Source organism: Eschrichtius robustus, chromosome 3 (assembly GCF_028021215.1).
Source record: "Eschrichtius robustus isolate mEscRob2 chromosome 3, mEscRob2.pri, whole genome shotgun sequence".
Lineage (NCBI taxonomy): Eukaryota > Metazoa > Chordata > Mammalia > Artiodactyla > Eschrichtiidae > Eschrichtius > Eschrichtius robustus.
Window position 1 is genome coordinate 9199991 of NC_090826.1, and position 13683 is coordinate 9213673.

Here is a 13683-nt window from a genome sequence, read left to right on the forward strand (position 1 = left end):
TCCATCCCTGGGCCCAGGAGAATTGGTACCCTAGATGAGATGCTGCCACCACCCACCACCCTGTCTTCAGGAAAAAGAAAACAACAACAACGGGGAGAGGGATCAAGAGAGGCCAGGAGGGGGGCCCCACACACACACCCGGTTCTGGCTTCTGGGCAGCTTGGGTGTCAGTCAGGCGCCAGGCCCAGCTCCCCGTTCCCTGGCCTCACAATCCCAGCCTTTGTCTGGCAGGACCAGGCCTGGCTGGCTCTGCACCTGCCCAAGGGCCCCTGGAAACCAGAGCAGCTGGAACCCCACCAAGTATTTTTCCAGGCTGGGCCAGGGGCCCTCAAGAGACAGAGACTAAGCAAAGGGAGGGGAGTTCATTCATCCCTGTATTCATTCATTCCTTCCTCCGACAAATAATATTTATTGAGCGCCCATTTTCGTGGCAGGCACAGTGTTAGGTGCAGGGGATTCAGCGGCGGGCCCAGTGCAGGCCCACGCCCTCACCCATCTTATTTTCTAGATGCAAATATATACCAACAAAACCCATCTTTCCCTCTGAGGGGGCTGGTCTTCGAGCATGGGACGGGAGAGGAGTGTGCCGGGTGCGGAAGGTCAGGATGCTACCGACTAAGCCCTATCTACCCCCGCGTCTCTGCCCCTCCAAGGCAGCCGGGGGAGGCTGGAGGATGGGTCACTCAGGGCTCCACCCACACGCTGCTGTTGGTCACCCGGGCCCCGAACCAGCCCTTCCAGTAGACGCAGTCCTGTCCGCCGTGCTCGAAGCGGACGAAGCGGACGCCCGGCCCATAGTCGGTGAAGGTGTGCGAGATCTGAGGGTGGGGAGTCAGGGGGAAGGGGGAGGGAGGGTCAGGCTCGGAGCCCCGAGGCCTCCCCCAGCCACCCCACCCCGGCGCTCTGACCCTCGTCTAGCCCCCTGGGTTTCTCAGCGCAGCGACCCTCCTCCAAGCCTCTCGGCCAGTCCGGCCCTGCCCCGCCCACACGGGCCGTGGGCGGGTTTTTCACGAGCCCCGCCCGTCGCGCCCAGGCCCCGCCCCGCCGCCCCCGGGCCTCCAAGCTCACCTCAATCCAGCCACCGTCGTCGCTGTCTTGTGGCACTGCCACCTGCCCGCTGTTGAACTCGGCCAGCACGTCCTCGTGCTCCGACAGCAGCTTCACCGTAAGCTCGTACAGGCAGCCGGCGTCTCTGCGGCCCGAGTACCTGCCCCGAGGGAGGGAGGGAGGGAGGGAGCGCCGCGGGGAGGCTTCAGCCCTGCTGAGCGGGTACTCTGGGCCCAACCCTCTACAGGAGTTAACCCTGCTGACCGGTAATACAAATGTTCCCATTTTACAGATAAGGAAACCGAGGCCGGAGAGAGAAAGTGACTTGCCCAAGTGACTTGCCCAAACCCAAGGACTAAACCCCTGGTGGGCCAGACCCAGTGTTGGGACCAACGCCAACCCACAGGGACACTTTTCGTTGGGACAGCAGATGGATATTAAAAAACAAAAACAAAAACAAAATAACTTGCCAACATTTAAAACTCAGGAGGGGAGATGGATTTCCACCTTCTCCTGAAAACCCATAGTCACGTGACTGCAACCTCTAGCGTAGGGAGGCATCGGTCTCTGAAGCAGAGTAGCCGGTTCCAGGTCGCCCCTCAACCCCGCTCCCCTTCCCCCACGGCCGCTCACCAGTCCTTCACCATGATGGCCGGCTGAGTGGTGTCCAGCAGCTCCTCCCAGTAGCCCTCAGCCTGCAGGTCAATGACCTGCGCTTTGCGACACCACCTGGGAGACTGGGGGTTAGGACTGAGTGGAGGTCCCCTCTCCCCCTTCCCATCCATCCCCCTTCTCCTTACTCGAAGGAGGAGGCGAAGTACTTCTTGACACTCTCATTGTGGATGAATTCCACCCCACAGTCTCCGGGCAGCTCCTCCACCCTCCAGCCGTCCCCACCGTGCTCCACGTCGCACCAGCCCTCCAAGTCCTCTGTAGGAACAGCACAGCCCCACGCTGGTCACCCAGTCCCTGCGAGGGTGTGGCAGGGCTGGCTCTTGCCCCTATCGTGGGGGGAGGACGAACGTGGTCCTTGAATGGTGTCGCGGTGGGCAGATGATGGTGGGGGTGAATGGTGAGCACTTCCTGTTTGTCCCCAGATTCTCTCTCCCTCGCAGGAGGGTCCTCCGCGGGGCCTGTCTTGCCCCAGCTCCCTGGGGGTGGAAGGATCTGGGAGAGAGACAACTCCCGCCTGCCTCCCCGACTTCCCCCGCCCCGGAGCAGGACAGGAGGATAATACTACAGTCTGTACTGGGGCTACTCTGTGCTGGGCGCTGCGCCAAGCGCCTTATCTCATCCACCCCTCAAAGCAGGCTGGCCTTGTTACTGCCCATTGTACGGAAGGGGAAGCTGAGCTCCCCAGGCCGGGGTGACAGGCGCGACCCCTCACCTTCCCCGCACGGGTTGTGCAGCAGGTTGCGCCGCCTCTTGCTCAGGAAGTAGAACTGCTGCCAGTGGTCGCGCTCATCCTCGGGGCCGCCCTCGGGTACCAGACCCTCTTGCTGGCACTTGAGCAGCCACAGGGGAGAGCCGTCGACCAGCTCCTTCCAGCGCAGGCACACCAGGCGGCAGGCCTGCACCAGCTGGGCGGCGGGCAGCTCGGCCAGCACACGAAGCAGCAGCGGCTCGGGCAGCTCGTCCAGGTACGCTGCCTCCTCCTCCCCCTCGTCCTCGGGCCGCTCCTCCCCGCCGCTCGCTTCCTCCGCGCCAGCCTCCTCCTGCTGGTCCTCCGGGCTGGCCTCCTCCGGCTGGCCCACGCTCTCTGCGGGTGGGCGGGGTGCGGCTGAGACTCCCCCCAGACTGCCCCCGCCGCGCCCCACGACCGCGATGTGAAAGGCATCCGCCCCCAACCACGCTCGGACAGTCCTCAGCGGGGGCCGGAGTTTCCGTGACCAGAGCCTGGGACCCTGTGGAGGTGGCCCAGGAGCCCGGGGCCACAGATCAGCTCCAAGTCTGAAGAGTGGCCTCAGAGGCCTCAGTTTCCCCTGCAGTGCCAGTAAACCCCATACCTGAGCCGACAGCAGTAACTGATGATATTCCTGACACAGTGAAGCCCCTTAGCCCTCTCAACGGCCCTCTAAGATCCCTGCTCCGGTCACCTCCTCAGGGGAGCCCTCCCCAACTTCCCCTATTACAGCATCCTCTCACCTCACCGCTGGGAGTTCCGTCCTTCCTAGCTTTTGTCCAAGGGTTTGATGGTTTATAAACACCTTTCCCGGGGACTAGACTGAGAGAATGAGGGCAGGAACCGGGTCTGGGAAACTCACTGCTTCATCCCCCGTGCCTGGCATCTGGTGCCCTGCCTGGCTCCCTGTCAGCGGCTAATGTTTATTGAGCACTTAGCAAGTGTTAGGCACCATTCTGAGCATTTTAATTTTGACTCTTTAAATCCTTACAGCATCTCTTCTAGGTTGTCCCTATTACCATCCCTATTTCGTTGATGAGGTAACTGAGGGACAGAGAGGTAAAACCACCCAGGATCACGCAGCAAATGAGTGGCTGGAGCCTGAATTTGAACCCAGGCAGTCTGGCTCCAGAGCCACCTTCAACCACCACAGCCTTGAGGAAATGATTCGTTGAGTTGAGGGTTATGACTTTGATTTCACAGATGAAAATGCTCAGGTTCAGAGATGGGGAGTGACCTGCCAAAGGTCACACTGCTGGTATTCAGGCAGGGGATACGGGGATCTGAGGCCTAAAAGGAAGGGAGAACAGGGGCTTGGGGATGGGGGAGGGAAGCTCGTTAAAAGAGAACATGTGTATCAGATAGGGAGATGTAGTAAGTGCTTGGGAGGGAAGGTTTCTTCACTCCTTTTCCTATTCCTGGCCCTCAGCTTCCTCGTCTATAAAATGGGGGTAATCCCAGGCCAATCAGACAGTCCTGATGTTCAGCTCTTCTGAGGAGGGGGCAAGGGCATTCCAAATTATGAGGAGAGGGACTGATACCGGAGCTGTGGGCTGGACTGTCTCCTGGATCCTGACTGGCCTCAGCTGGGCCATCGAAGCCTTGAATAAGTGGATACCGAGTGCCCAGTGTCTCTGGAGGAGGGAGAGACAGTGGGGAGGTGACGGAGCCACTCTGGGTGATGGGGGAGGCCACTGCTCTCAGACCTAGGACAGCAGGGGCGGGAGAGTCCTAAGTGCTGGGCCCTGGAAAGCCAAGGTGGTGGTGGAAAGAGGCCAGGCACCAGGGGAGGAACGGGCAGGGCCTAGACCCAAGGCTGGGTGTTGCCAGGACCTGGGCGGCCAGCCCTTCACCTCCTCATATGCAGCGTTTCCCCACCGCCCACACTCTTAGCCCCCTGAGAACCGAATTAGGGTTTACGTCTTCGGAGCCCAGAGCACACAGTGAGTCCTCAGTAAATCTTATTTAGTGAATCTTATTATTCAGCACAGTTCCCTTCATTGTTAGCTTTTTTTTTCTTTCTTTCTTTTTTGCCACATCTTTATGATGTGGGGCTTCACACTTCCTTTTTGGCAAGGAGGAAACTGAGGCCCAGAGAGGCTTACTGACTTCTCCCAAGTCACACCGCAGAACTGTGGGATGGCGGAGAGGAAAATGCTTGCCCTGAAGCCATGTCACCTGCCCGTCTTGCTGCCCACAGCTCTCTGGGGAGCTGGGCCCAGTGCGCTCACCTCTCCACCCCTCCCCCTGCCCTGCCCTGTCCTGGCCCTGGTGGACACCTGATGCTCCCCCGAAAGGTGCACCTCGCCCAGTCCCCTCTCCTGGCCCCAGGCCTGGCACTCAAGGCCCCAGATCTGATTACAGGCCCCCCCACCCCCTCTTGAGCACACACAACTCCCCACATTGTTGCCTTCGGAAAGTTATCTGGCCCCTGGAAGCTGCCTCCGAGGCTTATTCACTCACCTGGATTGGGCCCCTGAGTCCAGGGAATAGCTGGGCCCTGGGAAGAAGCAAGAACCCATTCTGGGGCCCTATACAGGGTGTGGCAAGGGGGCCATGCATTGGGAGCAAGAGCGGAAGCAGCTAGGATTTTCAGGGCTGGAGGGAGGGGTGGGGAGCTTGGCTATCTGAGTGAGCATCAATCTGTTTCCCATTGTCTCCCCAAGCAATGGCCACTCTCAGATGGGCCTGGTGAGGAAGGGGTGGGGGGAGGTCTTGTTCCCACCCTGACTCAGCAGGCAACCCCTACAGGCCCAGCGGGGAGTTCTAGAGATGGGGAGGGGGGCATCTTTGGTGCCAGACAAGATGACTGGGCAGTCTCAAAGGGCCCTGAGCATCGGCTAGAGCTGATGTCCCAACTCTCCCTCACCACCAGCCTGGTCCCCACTGGGCATCCAGCCACCCAAATGAAGGACAGCCCCTCCAGACAAGGGATCCCAGGAGGAAGGCTGGGATGGGGTGGGGAGAGGCCAGTAACCCCAAGAAATTCATGGGGATTCAGGCATCTCACGGCCCAGAGTTGGCAAATGGAAGAAGCTGATGGAATAAAAGGCTTGTGGCCTCTTCCAGCCCTGATAGGTCCCAGACCCGGGTCCAATAGACCCTCAGGAGGCAGGAACGTGGTATTACTCATACGCTACTTCCCGGGTAAGTGGGACCCAGGAGTCCTCCCTCTCTGCCTGTCATCTCTCAAGGCCTCCGGCAGATCAAGACACCAGACAGAGGACTGTGCTCCTTTGAGACTGTCTCAAGGGCTTTGCTTGGGTGAAAGTGTGTCGCTCTGCGTCTCGGGGGCCCCCTCGCTCTCTGATGCCCCCTCTCCGTAGCACTCGCCCGCCTGCCCCGGTCACCCCTCCAGGGCTGGGCGAGTGGATCCGGCGGCGGCAGCTACCTGGGTCACCGTCTCCGTCCATCGCTGCAGAGCGCGGTCGCGAGAGGAGGAGGACCCGGAGCGCTGCGGGCTGTCAGAGTCCCGCGGCGGCGGCGGCGGCGGCGGCGGCGGCGAGTCCAGGCGCTGCTCACGTCTGGGTCGGGTCCCGGCCGGCCGCGCCTCTTAAAGGCCCCCGCCTCCGCCCCCGCCCCGCTTTTGGCCCCGCGCCGGGACTCCCCACAGTCCGGAGCGATCGGCCCGAGGCCTGAGGCTCCCGGTTCCTTGGCGGACCCAGGAGGCCAAGAAAGGTTGGGAGTCGTTTCTTTCTTTTTTTTTTTTTTAATGGGGGCGGGTGGGAGTCCGATTCGGGGCGTCTCCCAGCACCCTCCTGGGGTGGCTGCTGGGAGGAGGCGGCGAGGAGGCTGGGAGAGTCTGGGTCATGCGGAGGGTGTGGGCAGAGGCTCCTCCCGGCACAACACCGCCCCGCCCCAGGTAATTTTCCTACATCCGTGGGGGGCGCACCCCAAGCCGGGTGCTCCCCGCGGGCCGGGGACCGGAGCGGGCCGTGGAGGCGGGGCCGGGGCGGGGCTCGGCGGGCTGGGGCGGGGCCGCATCCACAGGCGACCGCAGGCAGAGGCTGGCTCAGCCCCTGCTGCGGAGCGGGATCGCACAGCGGTGGCAGAGGGCAGGTGACCGGCGGGAGTGGGCGCGGGGAGCGCCGGGGCAGGGACGCGGGGTGCGGGGGCCGGGCGGGCGGGCTCGGCGGTTCCGGGCCCAGCAGCAGTGCGCCGAGGGAGGCCCTGCGCGGACAAGGCCCAGGCGGCGGGGTTGCGCGGCGCGGCCTCGAGAGGCGGCGCGAGCAGGAACCCGAGCTAGGGTCGCCATCGATGCGCAGGGGTCCAAGCCTAGACTTTGGGAAACATTTGAAAGCCACGAGGAGGGATGGGAAGTCGAAGGCGCGCGGGGACACCCGGGGCTGGAGCCCAGCCACGGGGATGGGGGTGGGGGTATAGGAAAGCCCGCTCCCCATCGCCCACCCCTTTTCCAGTCCTAGCCAGCCAGAGCATTTCCTCCGTGGTCTCGAAAAAGTGGCTAGAGCCCTTTGGACCTCGGTCGGAGACAATGATAATTATCCCTCCCCCCCATATCTCCGCTCCTCCGTTTTGAGGATGGGAGAGAGAATGCGGAAGGTACCAGACAGGCTGCGGGGCTGCGAATTGTTATTTCCATGCTAAAGACCGTCCGGCCTATTGAAAAAAGCTGGCTCTAGATTCAGAGAAGGCTCAGGCTCCTTTCCCTGCTGCTCCTGTCTGTGTGACCTTGGGCAGATCCTGCTACCTCTTCTGCCTCCTTAGCCTCCCTTAGAGGCTATTGTGAGGTGCCGGTAAAAAAATCAGAGCTCACCTTTTACTGAGCTTCTGCTGTGTCCCAAGCTCCTGGTACCCCCTCTAGGAGGTAAGTACTGTTCCTGGCCCCATTTTACAGAGGAGGAAACTGAGGCTCAGAGAGGCCCAGTGACTTTCCTGAGATAGTCAATGGCAGTGCTGGGAGGGAACCTCCACCACCACGGGGTGCTGCGAATACTGGGTCCTGGGGAGAGGATCAGGTCTGTAGTGTAGCTTTTCAACAACGACAGGAGAGCCATGGCGGTGGGGAACATCAACGAGCTGCCCGAGAACATCCTGCTGGAGTTGTTCACGCACGTGCCCGCCCGCCAGCTGCTGCTGCGTTGCCGCCTGGTCTGCAGCCTCTGGCGAGACCTCATCGACCTCGTGACCCTCTGGAAGCGCAAATGCCTGCGTGAGGGCTTCATTACCGAAGACTGGGACCAGCCCGTGGCCGACTGGAAGGTCTTCTACTTCCTCCGCAGCCTCCACAAGAACCTCCTGCATAACCCGTGCGCCGAAGGTGGGGTGCAGACTGGGTATGACGTGCCCCCAAACACACACACTGTCGTGATACCAGCTAACATTCATTAGGCACTTACTATGAGCCAGCCAGGCACTTTGGGGGGTTTAATTCCTTTCTCACAATAATCCTAAGAGATAGGTACTGTTAGGCACCCATTTTTCAGATGGGCAAACTGAGGCCAAGAGTGGCATTATTCCACTCTGAAGGTTATTTCCCCAGTGACCTTTCCTAGGAGAGGGAATGTTGGCCAGTTGGAATGAATTGTGCCCAAGACACAAGACCAGGAAGTCAGAGCCATATTTGCTTGGCCTGGCTCCCAGACTCCAGGACTAGGCCTACTAGGACTGCCCAGAAGACAAAGGGGGCTTTGCTTATGAGAGAATGAGAGATCCATTCTTCTTCCCAGCGCATTCCAACAAAAGGTAAAACAAGACTTCTGCGGTCTTCCAGAGCCCCCTCTTTTCCCTTGCTGTGTTGTAAATGATTAAGTAGACACTTTGATGGGTTGAGAACCTCAATCTCCATTATGTGGCCAAATTCTGGAGCAAAATGATAGTAAAACAATCCCAAGCTGTCCAGAGCTTTCAGATGCCTGCCTCACTTGACTCCCCAACGGCCATGTTCTTGACTAGCATGTTGACAAACTATGGTCCATAAGCCAAATCTGGCCTAGGAGCTAAGAATAGTTTTTATGGTTTTAAAGGGTTACTTAAAAAACAAACAAAAGGGGCTTCCCTGGTGGCGCAGTGGTTGAGAATCCGCCTGCCAATGCAGGGGACACAGGTTCGAGCCCTGGTCTGGGAAGATCCCACATGCCGCAGAGCAACTGGGCCCGTGAGCCACAACTACTGAGCCTGCGCGTCTGGAGCCTGTGCTCCGCAACAAGCGAGGCCGCGATAGTGAGAGGCCCGCGCACCGCGATGAAGAGTGGCCCCCACTTGCCACAACTAGAGAAAGCCCTCACACAGAAGCGAAGACCCAACACAGCCAAAAATAAATAAATTAATTAATTAATTTTTAAAAAAATATGTACTTAAAAAAAATGTTGCGGATACTTTAAAAAACAAACAAACAAACAAACAAAAAAAAAGACACTATGTGATAGAGTCAATATGTAGCCCACAAAACCTAAAGTATTCTGACTCTTTACGGAAAAAGTTTGCTAGCCCCTGTTCTTGACCCCAGTTTACAGAGGACAAAACCAAGGCTCAGAGAGAGAAAGCAGCTTGCCTAAGGTCACAGAGCCCAGTATTGGTAGAGCTGGGACTAGACCCAGATCTGTCTGACCAGCGCCGGAGCATTCCATCACAGAAGTAGTCTGGTTGTTCCCATCATCAGGATTCCCAGTAGAAATCAGTTACCATGGTGCCTGGCACACAGGCAGCACCTAACACAAGGCAGGCGCTGTTGATGTGCAGGGTTCCCCAGCACGGGGCTTGAGGGCAGCTGCTGAAATCCAGGGAGAGGTGCCAGGAGCAAGGGGCACTTGGGAGGTGGCCACTGAGGGGCTTCCCTTTGATACAAACTCTGCTTTCCCACCAGAGGGGTTTGAGTTCTGGAGCCTGGACGTGAATGGAGGCGATGAGTGGAAGGTGGAGGATCTCTCTGGAGACCAGAGGAAGGAATTCCCCAATGACCAGGTCAAGAAATACTTCGTGACTTCTTATTAGTAAGATCCAAGGGGTCTCGGGGTGGGGGGAAGCCCAAGTCACTGCACCTTGGGGTCTCTCCTGCTCTGGGAGGGGGCAGTCCTAGCCCCCCAGTGCCCTAGTGGCGAGCCCCAGCCCCTCCCACCCCTCCACCCACCCCCAGCACCTGCCTCAAGTCCCAGGTGGTGGACCTCAAGGCTGAAGGGTATTGGGAGGAGCTGATGGACACCACGCGGCCAGACATCGAGGTGAAGGACTGGTGAGTGCTTGGGGCGAGGGTTTGGGGGAGGGCCCTGCCACTCAGGTGCCCCACCCCCACCCTGCCCCCCCCATCTCCAAGGCCCTGATGGGCCCTTCCTCTGCCTGCAGGTTCGCAGCCAGGCCAGACTGCGGGTCCAAGTACCGGCTGTGTGTTCAGCTCCTGTCGTCAGCACATGCACCTCTGGGGACCTTCCAGCCAGACGCAGCAACCATCCAGCAGAAGAGCGATGCCAAGTGGAGGGAGGTGTGTGAGCCGGGAAGGGGACAGGGGGCACATTGTCCAAGGCTGAGACTGCAGTCAGACAGGCCCAAGTTGAGATCCCAGTTCTGCTGCTTCTTACCTGGGCTTTGGCTGCTCTGAGCTCTCAAAGATTATCAGTGAGATGATGCTGGTAAAGCCATGTTCGAAAAGATTGACTATTATTAATTACTAATATCAGTTATTACTATTATCTAGGTTAGGGTTCAGTGAACTTTTTCTTAAAAGGCCAGATACAAATAGTTTAAGCTTTGCAGGTTTTACTGTATCACAACTACTCAGCTCATCAACTCTGCCATTGTGTTGTGCAAGCAGCTTTAGCAAATGGGCATGACTGTGTTCCAATAAAACTTTATTTACAAAAACTGGCAGTGGGCCCCTAGACCATAGTTTGCCAACTCCTGATCTAGACCAGTGCTCTCCAGTAGAACTTTCTGCAGTGATAGAAATGGTCTGTCTAGGACTTCCCTGGTCTGTCTGGACTCGGCGCTTTCACTGCCATGGCCCCAGGTTCAGTCCCTGGTCAGAGAACTAAGATCCCGCAAGCGGTGTAGCACAGCCAAAAAAAAAAAAAAAAAAAGCGAGAGAGAGAGAGAAAGAAAGAAATGGTCTGTCTGCCCTGTCCGGTTTGGTAGCCAAGAGCCACATGTGACAAATGAAAACTTAAGAGCCAGTTCATAGTACGACTAGGAACTGAATTTTTAATTTTATTCAACTTTAATTAATTTTAACTTAAATAGCCACACATGCTCAGTGATGACAGTATTGGACATCCTTTGGCAGCTTGCAAAATTTCCTTCAGTTCATTTGAGCTGCACTTAGATAATCCCATGGAGTGGATCCAGCAGGATTTTGCTCCATTTTACAGATGAGGAAACTGAGGAGGCATAGACAGGGGAGGTGGTCTGCCTCACATCAGCGTGAGGACTAGAATTCCGTTCTGCTGACTCTGGGTCGAGCACTGAGACCTCAGCCCATCCTGGCCCCCTCACCCCCTCAGGCATTACCCCCCTCAGGGTCAACTCCCCTGACCGCTCTCCTTCCCTCCACCTGCCCCTGCCCCCCAGGTCTCCCACATGTTCTCCAACTATCCACCCGGCGTCCGCTACATCTGGTTTCAGCACGGCGGCGTGGACACTCACTACTGGGCCGGCTGGTACGGCCCGAGGGTCACCAACAGCAGCATCACCATCGGGCCCCCACTGCCATGACGCCCCCGAGCCCCCAGCCACCTAATCCCAACTGATAAACTGCTGGCAGAGGTGGGCTGGGCTTGGGAAGGGGAGGTAGAGGCCAGGCTCTCCCCGACTTCCTAGTTCATCCTTGCGCCCCCCAGTTGCCTCTTCATGAAGCCTCTTCATTTGTACAGCCTTCATATGTTATGGGTAGCTAGCTCTCCGCCCGGGGGTCTCAACCTGAATGATGGGGCCCCTGAGGTTGGGGGGGTGCATGGTGTTCCCCAGGCTCCTCCCCCAGATGCCTCTGAGGGAGGGTCTCCAAGCTCTGTTGGTAACCTAGATCTATGTGTCTACCTTCCCTTGTTGGGTCATTTCTCACTGTCTTCTTTGAGGGCCCTCAGACCTGGGACAGTCAGGACATCTGGCAAGCCTGTGGCTGCCCTGCATAATACAGATGCTGGGCGATGATGTAGCTCAGACAGGTGTGGGAGTGGAAGGACGGCTCTGCTGGCCCATCCTCTGCCCCATTCTCTGCCACTCCCAGGCTTTCTCACTCTGTCCGCCTGCTTAGCGAGGTGGCTTTGGTCCAGAGGCTCAGGCCTGGTCTGAGATAGGCAGGCCCAGGGTGGCGTGGGGTCCCGGCCAAGTCTGGACTCTGTTCACTTGTCAGTGAAGCCCCAGAAGCCACATGTGTATTAAGCGAGGGCAGGGCTCTCCAAAAGACCCCCCTGGAACCCTGCACACGGCAACCCAGGGCAGGTGGGGGGCAGGACTGGGCCCTGAGAGCTGGGATGTGTGAGCCCTGGACGAGTGGGATGGGGGGGGCGGTTTCAAGGACCACCTGTCCACCTCCATGCCTAGGCCAGGCACTCTGTGGCTTGGAGAGCATTCCAAGCGCCCACCCTACCCTCGGAACTGCCATTCCCAGGACCTCCCCACCCTGTCGGACCACATTCCTGCCTCTGCTTCCTGCTGGAAAGAGAGCAGTTCTCCTACCCCTGCTGCATGTGGCCAAATAAAAGGTGTTCCCAGCGCAACGTGTGCCGTGTGCTTTCTGGGGGAAAAGGCAAACTTCATGGGAGGTCTTGCCCCTTGCCTGTAGAAGCTGCACCTTATATGGCTCTGTCCAAGGTACAGAGAGGGGTTAACATTTCAGGAGCCAGACTTCGAAGAATGAGGGTCCTGGGACAGACCCCTGGACAAGCTGCAGACATCTCGCACCCAGCAGCCCTCCAGAACTGCCAGCTTCCTCTGGAGACCTGGCCGCAGGCTGGGGGTGGAGTGTGCAGATATCTTGGGCAACTCTTGCCATCCCAGGCACTACTTACTGTTGTTTTTTTCACTGCCCAGAGCTTTACTGACAATAGACAAAGCCAAAGAATTTATAATGGTGCCGGGCACACAGTAGGTGCTCAATTAAGTACTGTTAAATTGCATTATCTGACTCATCAGTGAGCTAGATTAGGGCCTCAACCAGGGCAAGGACTGTTACCGACCAGGGTTCTTGGCCTCCTTAATCAATAGAAATTGATGAGGCCAGACAAGAGTTTCAGATAAGGCTTTCCTGGGACCCCTGCTACAGCAGGAGGGAGTGAAATCAAGCAACAGTTTCCCTTGCTGGATCCCTCGCTCACTCTGGGGGAGTGGGGGAGTTGGTTCCTTTTATGGGGTGAGGGTAGGGGTGTGTCCAGGGGCCAGGCAGGAAGGGTGGCTTAGGTGGTCTGCCCACCCCTTTGGTGGTGGTGTGTGCAGGGGGCATGCGCAGTACCCTGCTTTTGCTCCCCATGCTCTGTTTTTGGGCTCTTCAGAAGTGGCAGTTGGGTTTTTGGTCTTTTTGTATCTTGTTGTCCATAGTTTGCCCCAACTGCACATGCACACAGTTATTTTTAGTCCCTTATAGTTTCTTTATAGCTTGTCAGCTCAAAGAGATTGTTTGTCCAGGTGCAAGCACTGCAGCAAAGGGTCCCAGGTCCCAGCCTGTCTCAGGACCACCACCAACTGTATGGCAAGTTAGCAAAAGACACTCTTCCTCGGAGAATATGCAGCCCTGAGTTAACAACCCGGCCTGGATCAGGCACCCTTGGGCAGAGCACACCTTGCACGATCCTTTGTGGTTGCCTGAAGTAGGTGCTTGATAATTATTTGTGAAATGAAGAAAGGAATTAATGAACTTAATCCCAGCAAAAACGCAGAGCGGTTTTTACCTCTGAGTAAGTCCTAGGGACGGTACGAACCAGGCTCAAGGCCAGAGTTTCAGCAGTCACCCTCCAGGCGGGGGCCCACCGGTCCAGGGCAGGAAGCGGGCCCACCTCCCTCCCTGCATCCAGGGAACCAGAACAGAGGTCTAAGGAGTGGCCCCCAGAGGGGAAGGGCTAGGTCAGAAGGAGGCTCCGGCCTACCGGAGGGAGGTGGAAGCAGAGAGAAATTGGGTTCCCACTGCTGAGCCGCCCACCGCCTGGAAGGAAAGACTGAGGTTCAGGAAACGAGGTCTGGAGGCCCCCTGACGCCGCCCCGAGCCTGAGGACACCAGATTTCTTTGCTCGCGTCTGGGAAAGTGGCCCCGGCGTGGGGCGGGGCGGGGCGAAGTCGCTGGAGCAGCAGGCTGG

The 13683-nt window shown here is 58.0% G+C and overlaps 2 protein-coding genes across 3 annotated transcripts; one reads left to right on the plus strand and one right to left on the minus strand.

Moving 5' to 3' along the window:
* Positions 1–683: 683 nt before the first annotated feature.
* Positions 684–5862, minus strand: FBXO2 (F-box protein 2). The gene is made up of 6 exons (XM_068537722.1): positions 5841–5862; positions 2435–2806; positions 1848–1977; positions 1681–1776; positions 1069–1207; positions 684–818 (listed from the first exon to the last, which is right to left on the minus strand). The coding sequence occupies exons 1-6, from the start codon at positions 5860–5862 to the stop codon at positions 684–686; spliced, it is 894 nt and encodes a 297-aa protein (XP_068393823.1).
* A 573-nt stretch (positions 5863–6435) lies between these two features.
* Positions 6436–12114, plus strand: FBXO44 (F-box protein 44). 2 transcript variants are annotated; one of them, XM_068537723.1, is made up of 6 exons: positions 6436–6508; positions 7456–7727; positions 9273–9399; positions 9543–9638; positions 9749–9884; positions 10967–12114. In XM_068537723.1, the coding sequence occupies exons 2-6, from the start codon at positions 7463–7465 to the stop codon at positions 11108–11110; spliced, it is 768 nt and encodes a 255-aa protein (XP_068393824.1). In that variant the 5' UTR covers positions 6436–6508; positions 7456–7462; the 3' UTR covers positions 11111–12114. The 2 variants fall into 2 exon arrangements, with proteins under 2 accessions (XP_068393824.1, XP_068393825.1); XM_068537724.1 differs by lacking the exon at positions 9543–9638 and having other exon boundaries at positions 9273–9370.
* The last annotated feature ends 1569 nt before the right edge of the window (positions 12115–13683 follow it).

What these genes read in the sequence shown, in the direction of transcription:
- FBXO2 (XM_068537722.1), bottom strand. Translation starts at nt 5,862, where the DNA reads ATGGACGGAGACGGTGACCCAG. An exon ending in GGACGGAGACGGTGACCCAG is followed by an intron (nt 2,807 to 5,840) that starts GTAGCTGCCGCC and finishes GCCCACCCGCAG; the next exon opens with AGAGCGTGGGCCAGCCGGAG. An exon ending in GCACAACCCGTGCGGGGAAG is followed by an intron (nt 1,978 to 2,434) that starts GTGAGGGGTCGC and finishes CTGTTCCTACAG; the next exon opens with AGGACTTGGAGGGCTGGTGC.
- FBXO44 (XM_068537723.1), top strand. Translation starts at nt 7,463, where the DNA reads ATGGCGGTGGGGAACATCAACGAGCTGCCCGAGAACATCCTGCTGGAG. An exon ending in GCATAACCCGTGCGCCGAAG is followed by an intron (nt 7,728 to 9,272) that starts GTGGGGTGCAGA and finishes CTTTCCCACCAG; the next exon opens with AGGGGTTTGAGTTCTGGAGC. An exon ending in GCGATGCCAAGTGGAGGGAG is followed by an intron (nt 9,885 to 10,966) that starts GTGTGTGAGCCG and finishes CCTGCCCCCCAG; the next exon opens with GTCTCCCACATGTTCTCCAA.